The following is a 13,314-nucleotide window of genomic DNA, read 5'->3' as shown; positions in this document are numbered from 1 at the left end:
CGGCTTCGGAATAATCAACTTTATTTCTATTCTTTTCTTTTTTTTTTTCATTACAAAAATAAATACTCTAATGTGAACAGAAATAGAGAGTAGTGGGATATCTCATATCGCCGTCCTGGGCGCTAACTTCGAGCTGAATAAAACAAGATATAGCTATTATTCATTGACACACGCGCTCAATGACAATGCATCGCAAAAATGAATGCTCCTATATATAGAGTCATAGACGTAAATGATGAGGCCTGCTTAATTTTTTAGTCAACAGTGATAAAACGAGTGATAGGCAACGACTATGGAACTAAAGCCCGGCCTCTCAGCCATCGTCACCGGCGGAGCCGCCGGCATCGGCCGAGCACTGGTGCTAGCTCTCGCGCAGAAAGGAATTTTCATCACAATCATTGATTTTTCTCAAGACAAAGGGATACAGGCTGCATCACTGGCTGAAGAAGAACTTCGCAAGTTTCACACCGACCTGAAATTTCCGCCGGTGCTGTTCTTCAGATGCGACGTCTCCAACTCAAGTAAGTGAGAGGTGTTCGGATTTTAAGCTTTTTTGCGTGAATTAGTATGTTCAGATGTTTGATTTTGCGGCAGATGAACTCGCAGCGGCTTTCCGTAATCACGTGGACACTTACGGCGGATTGGATATCTGTATCAACTGTGCTGGAATCGCGACTCCGATTTCCTTCTATGAGGATCAGACCGACGGCTTTAAATCATGGAGGCGTGCGGTTGATATCAATTTTGTTGCAGTGATTGAATCCACGCGCCTGGCGGTATGAGTTGAGGTTTTTAGTTGATATCAATTCGAAGCTGCTATGTTTGCAAATTAAAATGAAACTTTGTCCTCCTTTTATTTTGTTCAGTATTTTGTCAGTGTTTTTTCATTGTAGTATGTTGCACCTAATGGTGATATGATATCGATTATTAGCTTATGTTAAGATAAAGTTGTTCATCATTCTATGGAGTAGTCTATAACTTTTGGTGGCATCTGATTTTGGTTTTTAGGCTGTTTATGTCTGTCTCCTTATTTGTGGTTGTAAGAACTAAGTATCATTTTGAGTGCACAGATTCGATCAATGAAAGAAGTGAAGAAACCAGGTGTCATCATTAATGTTGGCTCAGCTTCAGGTTTATACCCAATGTATGCTGATCCTATTTACTCTGGCTCGAAAGGTTTGTTACTCCTTGACTTCTGTTGACTGTACTCAAAATTTTTGTTGCCAATCTACAATTGTTAATGCACTTATTTTTTATGTATGTTTTTTTTTGTGTGTATTTATAAGTTTTACCATTAGTATAGTCATATTGTCCTGAATTAATGAAAGTTTGCAGGGGGGGTGGTTCTATTCACCAGATCCCTGGCTCTTTACAAGCGTCAAGGAATCCGTGTTAATGTTCTTTGCCCTGAGGTCAGCTACTTTTATCGATTATTTTCCCCTTAACGAAAATAAAACTCCTAATTTCGCAGCAAAAATATTTGGTATGCTTAGTAACCTTGTGTCTACTAAGCATAGGTTAAGCAATGAAATTTAATATAATTGATAATAACACACCTGTATATATTTGAAGGAGCTATAAAATCAGCTGAAAACTTGTTTCCTAAATGACAAACTTTAGATTGTTCAATTGGATCGATTATATCGATTATTGTTATGCAGAGTAAAGGCCGGAGACTGACGACTAGAACATAGACTGGGTACGAACTATAAGATTGAAAAGAACCATATGCAGATAGATAATGAAGTAGCCTTTTAAAAAAGAATAAAATACTTATCTTAAATGAATTTTTTAGAAAAACTTCTGAGGTATAGGTGTATGTATGGCCTAGTTCTTAAATTACTTGCTACCCCTCAGAACCTTCGGAGTAAAAGAAGATTTTCGTTACGAGTTCTCAAGTTGAATATTGTATTATAATGCTTTGGGGAAGTCTTGTTGGGTCAAAACATTTAAGTTGAACTGGGAGGACTGGCAATTTTTCAGTATGCATTATAAAGTATGCTCTTGTGTACCATATCACAAAATGTTCTATCAGCATTCTGAATACTACGGCATAATATTAATTTTATACCTTTGTCTTGGTTTAATTTGTAAATTGCAAGAGATGGCTTATGTAATACTACTAGTATAAAAATATTTAGGTGTTGAATTCTTGTATTTTCTGATTGACAAGAGATTATACTGTGTATTTAGGGATGTGCAGTGTAGTATGACTAGCTCCTGCTCATCCAACTTTTATCTATATATAATACTGGACAATCAGTTTCTCAGTATTAATCTGGTTGCTAGCCCGACTTGACTGAACTTTAAGGGTTGTTATTATATAACTTTCAACTTTTACTCTACGCAGTTTGTTCAAACCGAGTTGGCCTCTAAGGTGGATCCTAAGTTCATTGATATGGTTGGCGGCTTCATGAGTATGGAGGTGGTTGTTAAAGGTAAATTCTACTCCTACTGTTTACGGCATGTCAGTATAGTCATGATCTCTCATTTGTCTACTTATGAATCTAATGGGGACACTTGGGGTTTATTCTTTTATGCTCTTGAAAAACTGTATTTTTTCAATCTGAACTTAGGCTGTTTGGAGAAACTATGGCACGATTTACAATTGTACATGGTGAAGTAGCCTGATTATGCGTCTATTGTTTGTTGCTATTCTCTGCACCCCAAGATTTTCTTGCTGCTTCATATAGCAGGAATGCACGTTTTAGATCACCTATAATTGTTCTCAACCATGAGAAATAGGCTTGCATAATCAGCACATTATTTTTCAAGTTCTGCATTCTCTAAAGCTGATAAAAATTGTTTGTCCTTAATACAACGAACTACATCTTAACATGGTTTTAGTCCCTTAATACAACGAACTACATCTTAACATGGTTTTAGTCCCTGACTCATGTAGGAGCCTTTGACCTTATTAGCGATGAAAGTAAAGCTGGGGCTTGCTTGTGGATATCCAATAAAAGGGGCTTGGAGTACTGGCCAACTCCCGCAGAAGAAGAGAAATATCGAGTTCGTCCTAAGGCTTCAAGGAAAAAGTCTGCAGATGTTTTGCAAGTGAATGTTCAAATCCCTCAAAGTTTTGATAAGATGTAGGTACATGTATCTAGGTCACCTATTATTCTCAAGTCACTTATGTTGTTACCCTAACATATCATTATTTCAATCATGTCCTTCAGAGTTGTTCACACTCTAAGTCACAATTTCCAAAGTGCAACAAGAGTAGTACGGGCATCCTTGAGATTGCCGCTTAAACCTGATTATGTTCTTATGAATATTATATATGCTGGGGTCAATGCTAGTGATGTAAGTTTGTTTTTCTCAAGATTAATGGTAACTGTTTTTCAGATTAATGGTTATTGCTATTTATAGTAATTTGGATTTTAATTGGCTAACAGTATGAGGTAAACAGTAAAATTAAATACAGACCCACTTGTCTTAGTTAGTACAGCACATGTGAACTTAATGTCGAGAGAGAATCTAATTTTGTTTGGGAGTATGTATATCTAATTCTCTACAAAATTTTGACATCCGTAATTGCTTGTGATCATTTTTAACAGGTGAATTTTAGCTCTGGAAGATACTTTAGTGGGAGCAGTAAAGACACTGCTTCTTTGCTTCCCTTTGATGCTGGCTTTGAGGTAAGGAGAAATCCCCAGTCTGCATTCTTTTATTTCAATTTTGAGATTGTTCAACATCATCTGCAACATTTAACATCTGCATGAGTACCATATATTTGCCGGAAGAAGTCATGAAATTCACATCCCAAACGAAAATTTCATTCTGTCAAGGACAAGTGTGATCTGGTGTCATTTTCAAGTCAGTCCACAAATGCTATCCTTTATCTGCAGGCTGTGGGTATAATTGCTGCTATTGGAGATTCAGTTAAGCACTTAAAGGTTGGGACTCCAGCTGCAATTATGACATATGGGAGTTATGCTGAATTCACTGCGGTAATATGCTTGTTAATTTTTTACATAATTCGGTACATTTCTCTTTATAATTTTTGTATGATAACTGAAAGCATAGATTTCCCTGTAATTTAGGTTCCTTCAAAGCACATCCTTCCTGTGGCAAGACCAGATCCAGAAGTTGTTGCTATGCTCACATCTGGGCTAACAGCCTCGATAGCTTTAGAAAAGGTTTTTTTCATTTTAGGTTTTTCTTTTCCATCCTTTTCAAGTTCGTTAGTGGCTTAAAATGGATTTAGAAGATTAATTCTTTCTGTTTCACAGACTGAAGTATATGAACACATGATGACACCTATGAAATGTTAACTCTTACGATTTCTCCTTCCGTTTGCTGATGTTGTAGGCAGCTCAAATGGACTCGGGGAAAACAGTTCTGATCACTGCTGCTGCAGGAGGGACTGGGCAATTTGCTGTCCAGGTATATTTTAGTGATGAAATTTTCTGTAGTTAAAAGAGAATGTTCTTAGGTCTTGAATATTGGCAGGTAAGAATTTGGTATATATTTGCATGAGGCTCTATCTTTGCATCAATGAAGAATTCCTCGTGGTCTGTCTCTTTATGGATATATCTGTGAAAGGAAAAAACATAAGTTTAATGATTAACCTGATAAGGGCCTTCAACTACTTTGAGCTTTTGCGCAGTGATTGAATCTAGAGTATATTCTTATCAGGATACTAGATTCCGACTCTGTTTAACTGCAAAGGCTATGATATTTTTGTGATCCACTACATTTTCTTTCCCAGTTACTTCTCCAGAAACACATGCCTCCACTTTTTGTCATGCATTTTTCTTCCTAATAGGTTGCATTTTCTAAAACCTTGTTTTGAGATTCTTCTCTAGAAACACAAGAACCATCTAAACATCGCATAATTACGTACTGGCTGCAATGATTCTTTTAGGCCCCTTTTATACTCCCCCTTTCTTAATGATTTCTCATTCTATCATGAAAGATGATTACTGTTCATTTTAAGTAAATAAATAGAGGAGTGTTGTTGAATTGCAGCTGGCAAAATTAGCTGGAAATAAGGTTATTGCAACCTGTGGAGGAAAAGACAAGGCCAGGCTTCTGAAGGATTTGGGAGTGGATAGAATCATCGACTACAAAGCTGAGAATATCAAGACTGTACATTACTACAATATCTTTCCCTTTTAATTTATTCAATAGTGTTTAAAACATAGAAATTGGAAGCAGCAAACCTTTATGGGCTGTGATGGTAAAAAATGAAATTTTCGGTTTTGAGTTGCTATCTGACCATCTCCTCATTTTCAGTTTATTTCCCATTTTACTATTTGAATACAATGTTATCAATCTCATATGGCGGCTTATGGCTGTTTGCCTAAAAACCGCCACAGGGATATGGCGTATTAGTATGGCGGATATGGCGGTCAAAAATTAAATAAATAAAATAATACTTATATATTTATATATAATTCAAAAATTTAAAAATATTAAAAATATAACATCTAAACACTTTAAACAATTAATAAAGCATAATATACCACTCTAACCACCATGTTTCTTGCATAATGCCCTATTCCTAAATGCAGTACACACGCAATGTTGTCAAATGTCGGATATGGCGGTGCTATGGCAGCGACATGGTGCTATGGCGTTTCCACCACTGAACGCCATGGCGCCGCCATATCCGCTATTTGATAACATTGTTTGAATATTATAATTCATAGAACTAGGCCGCCTGCAGGTCACCCAAATATTTATAATGCTTTATTTCCTGGTCAGGTTCTGAAAGATGAGTTCCCTAAAGGTGTTGATATAATATATGAGTCTGTTGGTGGTGAAATGTTTGATCTATGCCTGAACGCTTTGACAACCTATGGGCGCCTTATTGTGATTGGGATGATTTCTCAGGTTAGTACCTTCAGTCAAAAGCATAAGATTTCTGGATACTTTTACCATTTGGCAGATGTCATTTTCTTCTAACCTTAAAAGATTGGTTTGATAGAGATCGTTCCCCTGCAGATTAGCAGCAGGAGTTATCTTTACTTTTTTTTATTAGTTGTTCTTTTATTCAAATAATCTCTAGTCATTAGTCTTCCAGGATTAGGTTAACTTCGATGTTGTTGAGTAGAAGTAAGAGCCTTTATGTTATCTTTATAAATAGCTAGGGACGGTAGTTAGCCATAGGGCATCGTTAAGAGGATGTATCTTTCTTAACTTCTATTCACTTGGCTATTGAGTTTATTCTCTGTTTTCTTCCTTTTGATAATTTCTGTTCTGTCCATCATGCCATCACCGCCTTAACTGCTATCACAATTTCATGTTGGTTCTAAATTATTGCAATCATAAAACTTACTACTATGATTGTAGTATCAAGGGGAAGATGGGTGGAAGCCACGGAATTATACTGGATTGTGCGAAAAGATTCTAGCGAAGAGCCAGACTGTGGTAAGCCCTGTGCATTTTCATATTGGATATAGTTGAATTTTACTTTACCAACTATAACTGAGGTTCCGAATTTTACAAGATTCTTCAGTGAATAGGAAGGTTTACATAGAAGTTGGGTTGTATTGAAGTTTAGGGTTATAATTTAACATCACTTTTGGCATAATCCAAACAATGAGATGAATAATGGGCAAATTGCATTTTTTCCCCTTTAAAATGCCTCTTCAATGTGCTGTAATGGTGACTCCAAAATTGTCCAGGCTGGTTTCTTTCTAGTACAGTATGCCCACTTTTGGCAAGAACATCTGGATAAGCTAATGGATCTCTACACCTCTAGGAAGCTTAAGGTAATAACTAGTATTTCTTCTCTTGTTCATGCATACTTGGTTTAATCCATTAATATGTAACCTATTTCCAATTTATGCTTTTATCATCAGGTCATTGTCGACCCCAAAACATTCGTGGGAGTCCATTCAGTTGCTGATGCAGTTAACTATCTTCATTCTGGTAAAAGTGTCGGCAAGGTAATTTTATAGCACACATCTAACCATTTTTGGGGGATCGTCGCAAACACCAGATAGATAGCTTACTGAAGGTTTTCTTATTATCGCAGGTTGTTGTATGTATGGATCCAACTTTCAACAATCACCTTGCAAAATTATGATGGGACAATGGCCAAGTATGCATTCCTACAATTCATTTGCAACAATCGATAATAAGCTTCTACAGTTACAGTCTTGGAGATTGATAGAATACGTGCATTCTCAGTTGTAATAACCAGTTAAACCATATTTAAGGTTTGTATTGTCCACACACTTCAGAACTCAATGTAATATTATTGTGGCATGGGATTTTGGTCGTGCCTTTTATGTGAACCAAATTGTCTCAGCAATTTACTATTTATGTCATCGTCGCAATACATGAATTTTTATGAATTATATTCATGCAGAATATGTACCAATCAGTATCCATATTAATCAGTCTCAAGCTACAGACATCAAAAGCTTCTCATATTGAGAGTGATTGGTTCTATTGTAGGGCAATTGTTCCCTTGTCAGCATGACTTGAGAACAAAATATGAGGGAACTGCAAAATGAGGATGTGAAATGAGAACAATATATGCACATGCAGGTCAGATCTGATGTGAAATGAGAACAATATATGCACATGCAGGTCAGATCTGATGTAAGTTTGAAAATTTTGTACATTTCCACTTTATTGGATCTCTTATTGCTAAAAGGTAATCACACAATAGAGTTCGAACTTCGAAGTACCAAAAAGTACTATTGGTCATACCTGATCAAAAACGCCATTCAAATCCGACTTTTGGTAGTGCAGTCTTGAAGTTTTAGTTGCTGCTCTCTGCCGGTTCGTTTACCCTTATGATGTATACCTACATGCACAATGGACCAATTAACATATGTTCATACAACTTAACTTTTTGAACTCACGACATATTGTACTCCCTCCGTTCCCTTATAGCTGAGTCATTTTTCCATTTCGGGAAGTTCCCTCATAGTTGAGTCATTTCTATATGTAGTAACTTTTTTTTCTTTTTTACTTTTCTCTCTTACTTTATTTACCTTTTACTTTATTCTGTCTACTTTTTTCCATCTCTTACTTTTTTATCTATTTATTTAACACACTCAACATCCATTTTTTAAACTTCGTGCTGAAAAGTTTCGCCTCAACTATGAGGGAACGGGGGAGTATTTGATCAACAAATAGAGATGGTCGTGGTGAAAAGTGAACTAAGGCATATCAATATACTCCCTATGTCCCATTAGAACTGAAATGTGTTCTTTTCTCTCTACTTTTTCTTCTCTCTTAATTTACTATCTTTTCATTAACTTACAAAACACCACTACATAAAATCTTGTGTCGGAAACCAAATGTTACATATTTATTGGGACGGAGGGAGTAACTTTTATATCAGACTATTAGATTGATTATATGTACTTCCCCATCGTATAAAAATAGTCCATATCTATTTATGAAAATATTTTCTACTTCTCTTCTACTTTATCATTTGTGGGTCTCACAATTCATTGCACTATTTCATTTACTTTTTCTCATTTTCCCTTACTTTACTAACTACGCATTAAAACCGAGTCATCACCAAATGACTTATTTCTATGGGACAAAGGGAGTATATAATTGCAATTGTAGAGCAAAATAGTACTTTCATAGTTTAGGTATTGCTAAATGGGTGTCTTTGAACATAACAACTGTTTCTGTAGTAATGAAACCAATGGCGGATCCAGAAGTTGAATATCGTGGGGTCGAAACAAATAATAAAAATAATATTAAAATAAATATTTTTTTTACTAAAATAGTATTATTTCGATCGTCCCAATGAAAACGAGTTACTTTTCTTTTAGGTTTGTCTCAACTAAGACGACTAATCACTAAAAATAGTACTACTACTACTACTACATATTTATTCATACTTTATTTTCTCTCCAATTAACACACAAAATAACATAGCATAAAATTTTGTGCCGCCCAAAGAAGGAATCATCTTCCTTGACACAATGAGAGTATAATTTAAATAGTTTAAATAAAATTTTTTAAAAAATTCTAATGTGAATAATATGGTTGAAATGTTAAATTATAGAATTAAAATTAAAAAAAATTAGATATATAATAAAATCTAAATTTGCTAAAATCGTTTTCAACAAATTTTACTTAGACTTATTTGGAATAATAAAAATAAAGCAATAAAATTTGAAAGTTCATTTTAAAATTAGATATAATTATAATATGAAAACTATATTAAATAGGATTATGTATCATTTTTTCTCTTGCCAGCGGCTAATTTAAATATGTAAATACTAAATATAGTAAATACATAAAGTAGTGGGTGATTTCTCGATTATTATGTCTCAATCTCTCTCTCTCCTCACCCACCATCCTATTTCTTTCGTCTTGAAAGCAAAAATTGAACAATCCTTTCTTCATTCACGTCGCCGTTGCCTCACTTTCTCATTTCTTACTCACCCTCATCAGCTCTCTCTAAGTGGAATAGGGTCGGAGGCACGGATGTTGTGGGGTCGAAGGGCCGATGAAAGAAGCGTTCCGGTGGCATTCCGGAGGGGTTGGTGGAGTCGGCCGACCCCACGCGACCCCACCTAAATCCGCCGCTGAATGAAACATCATTATTATTCTACTCTCTCTCTGTCTGAGCTAAGAAAACACATTTCTTTGTTGACAAGTGATTTTAGGAGTTGTACACATTTCTTTGTTGACAAATGATTTTAGGAGTTGTTGGTTAATGTGTTTAACAGAAATATATCATCTTTCTTGGAACAAACTAAAAAGAACTCTCTCTGTCTGAGCTAAGAAGACACATTTCTTTGTTGACAAGTGATTTACAGAAATATATCATCTTTCTTAGAACAAACTAAAAAGAACACATTTCTTTGTTGACAAGTGATTTACAGAAATATATCATCTTTCTTGGAACAAACTAAAAAGACTTGGAACAAACTAAAAAGAACACATTTCTTTGTTGACAAGTGATTTACAGAAATATATCATCATTCTTGGAACAAACTAAAAAGAACTCTCTCTGTCTGAGCTAAGAAGACACATTTCTTTGTTGACAAGTGATTTTAGGAGTAGTTGGTTAATGTGTTTACATATTTCTTTGTTAAGAAGACACATTTCTTTGTTGACAAGTGATTTTAGGAGTGGTTGGTTAATGTGTTTACACATTTCTTTGTTGACAAGTGATTTTGGGAGTTGTTGATAGAAATCTATGAGTTCCATCCTAAAATCAATTGGTGATAGGAGGAGAGGCCCATGAGACTTATATAGTGGATTAAGCTTATATAGTGGATTAAGCTCATTGTGTACACCGATGTGTGATATTATTACCTTCATTTTATGTTTCAATTGCCAACGGTAGTATATTCATAGTCCATAGAAATGATAATTTGAAGAGAATGGGGATTTCTTTAATGATGAAAGCTTATTATTGAGATATACCAGGAAACTAAGCATAGTATGCAAAGAGAAATCATCACCTATTCACTTTATGTTGAAAGAACTTGATGTTGTAACATGACAATCACAATCGGCAAATACAATCAAAGGCAGTGTTGTTAGGAACGCAGCGCATCAGGGCGACAAAGTAAAAATCTGGGCAGAGGGGCGATGGGAGAGCGCCCCATGAATCAGGGTGCACTAACGTGCATAGGTATAAATGAGGGAGATGAGAAGTAAAAGAAATTAAATGGGCAAATAAGCATTGGTGTAGAGATATAAATAGGAATAGGGAGTCCCCATGACCCATTAATGGCAAAATATGAAGTATCAAAGCACCATTAATGAGCCTAAATGATGTTAGGCTTGGAGAGAGATATATTGAGAGTAATTAAGATGAGAATTAGAAAAAATTAAATGGGCTCAAGTGCATAGATAGATATGAATACGCATAGGGAATCCCCATTACATATTAATGGAGAAAATGAATCGGCAAAAGTGAGTCCAAATATTGTTAACCAGTTAGAGAGGGAGAGAGATATTGAGAGGATCAAGGGAGATAGGAATCAAATGAATTAAAGAGAGCAGAGATTCAAAGAGATAAATGCAGAGTTATAAATGAGGACGCCGCCAGCTCGCCCAGCCATCTTGAGGCAATGGCGGCGGCACCTCAAGCGCGATTTTAACAACACTTAATCAAAAGAGCAAGTAACTAAACCAAATAGTGTAGGGGTTACCTTGAAACTTGTTGGCTCAGTTAATTGGAAAACAAGAGCATCTCCATCCACTAATTCATGATCAATCGCAAATCCCCTCCATCCACCACTCAGACCCGTTTTTAGAGCAAGGTACTTGGTCTCAGAGACTTCATCATTCTCATCAACTAAACTAATAGTTGTATCACGACTTGGGAGATGAGTCTTGCAAAAATGGGATGGGAGACCCTATTTCACAGCAAAATAGCACTCATCACTTCCAAACTTAAGTCATGTACTAATAGATTATGGAGTAGAATCTAATACAAAGATATTTGATCTATTTCATACCAAGACTTGAACCATGTTATAGATTATAGAATCTAATGCAAAGATCTTTTCTCTATTTCATACCAAGATTTCATCATTAACTTTGGAGGATGGTCCCTAACATCACAAACTTTGGTCGCTAATATCATGAACTTGCAATTTGTAGCGAATTTCCCACAAGTTCAATTTTCCCCTAAATTGGACAAACCAATCAATATAAGAAACAACGTCCTTTTAATGGGTGTAAACAATGTCGTTCTATGTGTCAGTTGAGTTTAAGAACTTGCCCCAAATTTCGTTGGAATTCCAAATCGTGGGAAATTGACTACACTACATAAGTTCATGCTTTTTGCGATCAAATTTTAAATTCACATAAAATACCAAATTGCAACCAAAGTTTATGACTTTATGGACCAATAGCCCTTTTTGTGTTGTGGTCTCCTCCAAGTCAATAAAGCAAGAACTTTTGAAGCTAGAGAATGCAAAAGAGCTATGATCAATCAAGACCTATCAGTATTCATAACACAGTACTAACATTTCATTAATATTTCCTGTCCAACATACCAGCCAGAAGCCACCAGTAACATGAGATTGAAGCATAGGCTTGATGAAGCTCGGAACATCCTGGTCTAAACTCGACTGAAGATCCTCTGCCCTCTGCACAGCATACTGCCGCTCTTCATCCCCGGCATACACTCTGTTCAACAGATCCCTTCTCTGATAACTGAAGAATCAATGCCACAACAATCAGGTCTCATAAAATTCACATCTATTGATGCCGTAAAGCAATCTAATAGTTAAAGAGCGAGGAGCTAACCTCCTCGGCTTCCCCATTACTTCGAGTACCGTAACCTATCAAAAACAAGGAACATAAAAACCCTAGCTTTGTTTCATTCGATCGAGAGAGAAAAACAGAGACGTAGATAGAGATAAATCACAGACCTCTTTGTAGCTCTTGGGCGGCAAATCTGCAACACGGCTAGATCGGCGGACAGAAGACGGATCCAAAGGCTGTTTAGGCAGCTTCGGCTTCACCTTCTTCATCTGCAGGCCAAAAACGTAGAATCGATCATGATGAAATTGAAAACAGCACTGCAAAATAATATTGCTTGTGGTCATTGAATGGATCAGCACACATACCGGAGAAGGCTTGGGAGTGTGGAGAGACTTGGCGAGCTTGTTGAGATTGAGTTCCTCCATTCTTCTCTTGTTCTCTTCCAGCCTCTTCTGCCTATTCTCCTCGTACGCGGATTTCTTCGCCACCACCATTTTTTCTCTCACACACTTGCCGTATGGATCTTCTGCTTTAGGAGGTGTGGAGATGCTTCTACTGGTTCTAGTTTTACTAGATTTGTTCGAGAAATTCTGGAGAAGACGATGGAAAATGGAATTGAAGCAAGGAATGAAATGACCGTTGGTATATAAAACCCTTCCTCTCCCTCTCAAAATTCCTGCTGGGCCCACTTTTCAAAATTCAAATTCGAAACCATGCATTTCTATTGTTATATTACTTCTATGGAACAGAATAAAGAGCATCCACTATAGGCGGCCTTCCCCAATAGCCTCGCTCCCTTTTTTTGTCCACAATCCCAATTTTTTCCTCCACTACCCCATTATAGGCGGACACTTCCAATAACCCCGAAATTTTATAACCAATTTTCATTTTAATTTTTTCGTTTCGTTTTTAAATTAGCTGAATTGAAATAATTATAAAACGAGTTAATTGATACCGAATATTCGTTGTATTGGCAAAGGTAAAATTATACAACGAACGTAAAAAAAATACAAATAAAAACGCCACCACCGTCTAATCGGTGGCGTCGTCCGATTCCTCCGCCGATTCTCCGTCGTCTTCTACGTCTCCACCGTGCATTTTTAGAGAGTGAAAGTGTAGATAGTGAATGAAGGAAAAGTGTGTGAAAATGGA

General features: G+C 36.3%; 2 protein-coding genes across 6 annotated transcripts; one reads left to right on the top strand and one right to left on the bottom strand.

The window, feature by feature from the left end:
- The first annotated feature begins 147 nt into the window (after nucleotides 1–147).
- On the top strand, nucleotides 148–7,250 carry LOC121758305 (prostaglandin reductase-3-like). 3 transcript variants are annotated; one of them, XM_042153716.1, is made up of 17 exons: nucleotides 148–521; nucleotides 607–776; nucleotides 1,071–1,176; nucleotides 1,336–1,412; nucleotides 2,351–2,438; nucleotides 2,903–3,092; nucleotides 3,180–3,306; nucleotides 3,561–3,641; nucleotides 3,852–3,953; nucleotides 4,047–4,142; nucleotides 4,315–4,389; nucleotides 4,975–5,094; nucleotides 5,713–5,841; nucleotides 6,301–6,378; nucleotides 6,636–6,722; nucleotides 6,813–6,899; nucleotides 6,989–7,250. In XM_042153716.1, the coding sequence occupies exons 1-17, from the start codon at nucleotides 293–295 to the stop codon at nucleotides 7,037–7,039; spliced, it is 1,893 nt and encodes a 630-aa protein (XP_042009650.1). In that variant the 5' UTR covers nucleotides 148–292; the 3' UTR covers nucleotides 7,040–7,250. The 3 variants fall into 3 exon arrangements, with proteins under 3 accessions (XP_042009650.1, XP_042009649.1, XP_042009651.1); XM_042153715.1 differs by having other exon boundaries at nucleotides 595–776; XM_042153717.1 differs by lacking the exon at nucleotides 3,180–3,306 and having other exon boundaries at nucleotides 595–776; nucleotides 2,903–3,057.
- On the bottom strand, nucleotides 3,631–12,778 carry LOC121758306 (B3 domain-containing protein At3g19184-like). Of its 3 annotated transcripts, none has more exons than XM_042153720.1 (7): nucleotides 12,528–12,778; nucleotides 12,330–12,431; nucleotides 12,205–12,239; nucleotides 11,952–12,111; nucleotides 11,100–11,306; nucleotides 7,672–7,768; nucleotides 3,631–3,701 (listed from the first exon to the last, which is right to left on the bottom strand). In XM_042153720.1, exons 1-6 carry the CDS (start codon nucleotides 12,654–12,656, stop codon nucleotides 7,724–7,726), a joined length of 678 nt encoding a protein of 225 aa, XP_042009654.1. In that variant the 5' UTR covers nucleotides 12,657–12,778; the 3' UTR covers nucleotides 3,631–3,701; nucleotides 7,672–7,723. The 3 variants fall into 3 exon arrangements, with proteins under 3 accessions (XP_042009654.1, XP_042009652.1, XP_042009653.1); XM_042153718.1 differs by lacking the exon at nucleotides 3,631–3,701 and adding an exon at nucleotides 4,396–4,539; XM_042153719.1 differs by lacking the exon at nucleotides 3,631–3,701 and adding an exon at nucleotides 7,334–7,461.
- Nucleotides 12,779–13,314: the final 536 nt, after the last annotated feature.

This window comes from Salvia splendens, chromosome 12 (genome assembly GCF_004379255.2).
Source record: "Salvia splendens isolate huo1 chromosome 12, SspV2, whole genome shotgun sequence".
Lineage (NCBI taxonomy): Eukaryota > Viridiplantae > Streptophyta > Magnoliopsida > Lamiales > Lamiaceae > Salvia > Salvia splendens.
The sequence above is the reverse complement of the archived record's forward strand: the minus strand, read 5'-3'. Positions and strand labels throughout refer to the sequence as shown.

Excerpts from the sequence above, each read along its gene's own strand:
- LOC121758305 (XM_042153715.1), top strand. The coding sequence starts at position 293 with ATGGAACTAAAGCCCGGCCTCTCAGCCATCGTCACCGGCGGAGCCGCC. Across the intron at positions 5,842-6,300 it reads TGATTGGGATGATTTCTCAG|TATCAAGGGGAAGATGGGTG; the intron begins GTTAGTACCTTC and ends CTATGATTGTAG. Across the intron at positions 6,723-6,812 it reads ACACCTCTAGGAAGCTTAAG|GTCATTGTCGACCCCAAAAC; the intron begins GTAATAACTAGT and ends TTTTATCATCAG.
- LOC121758306 (XM_042153720.1), bottom strand. The coding sequence starts at position 12,656 with ATGGTGGTGGCGAAGAAATCCGCGTACGAGGAGAATAGGCAGAAGAGG. Across the intron at positions 12,240-12,329 it reads CGCCCAAGAGCTACAAAGAG|GTTACGGTACTCGAAGTAAT; the intron begins GTCTGTGATTTA and ends TGTTTTTGATAG. Across the intron at positions 11,307-11,951 it reads TTACTGGTGGCTTCTGGCTG|GGTCTCCCATCCCATTTTTG; the intron begins GTATGTTGGACA and ends GCTGTGAAATAG.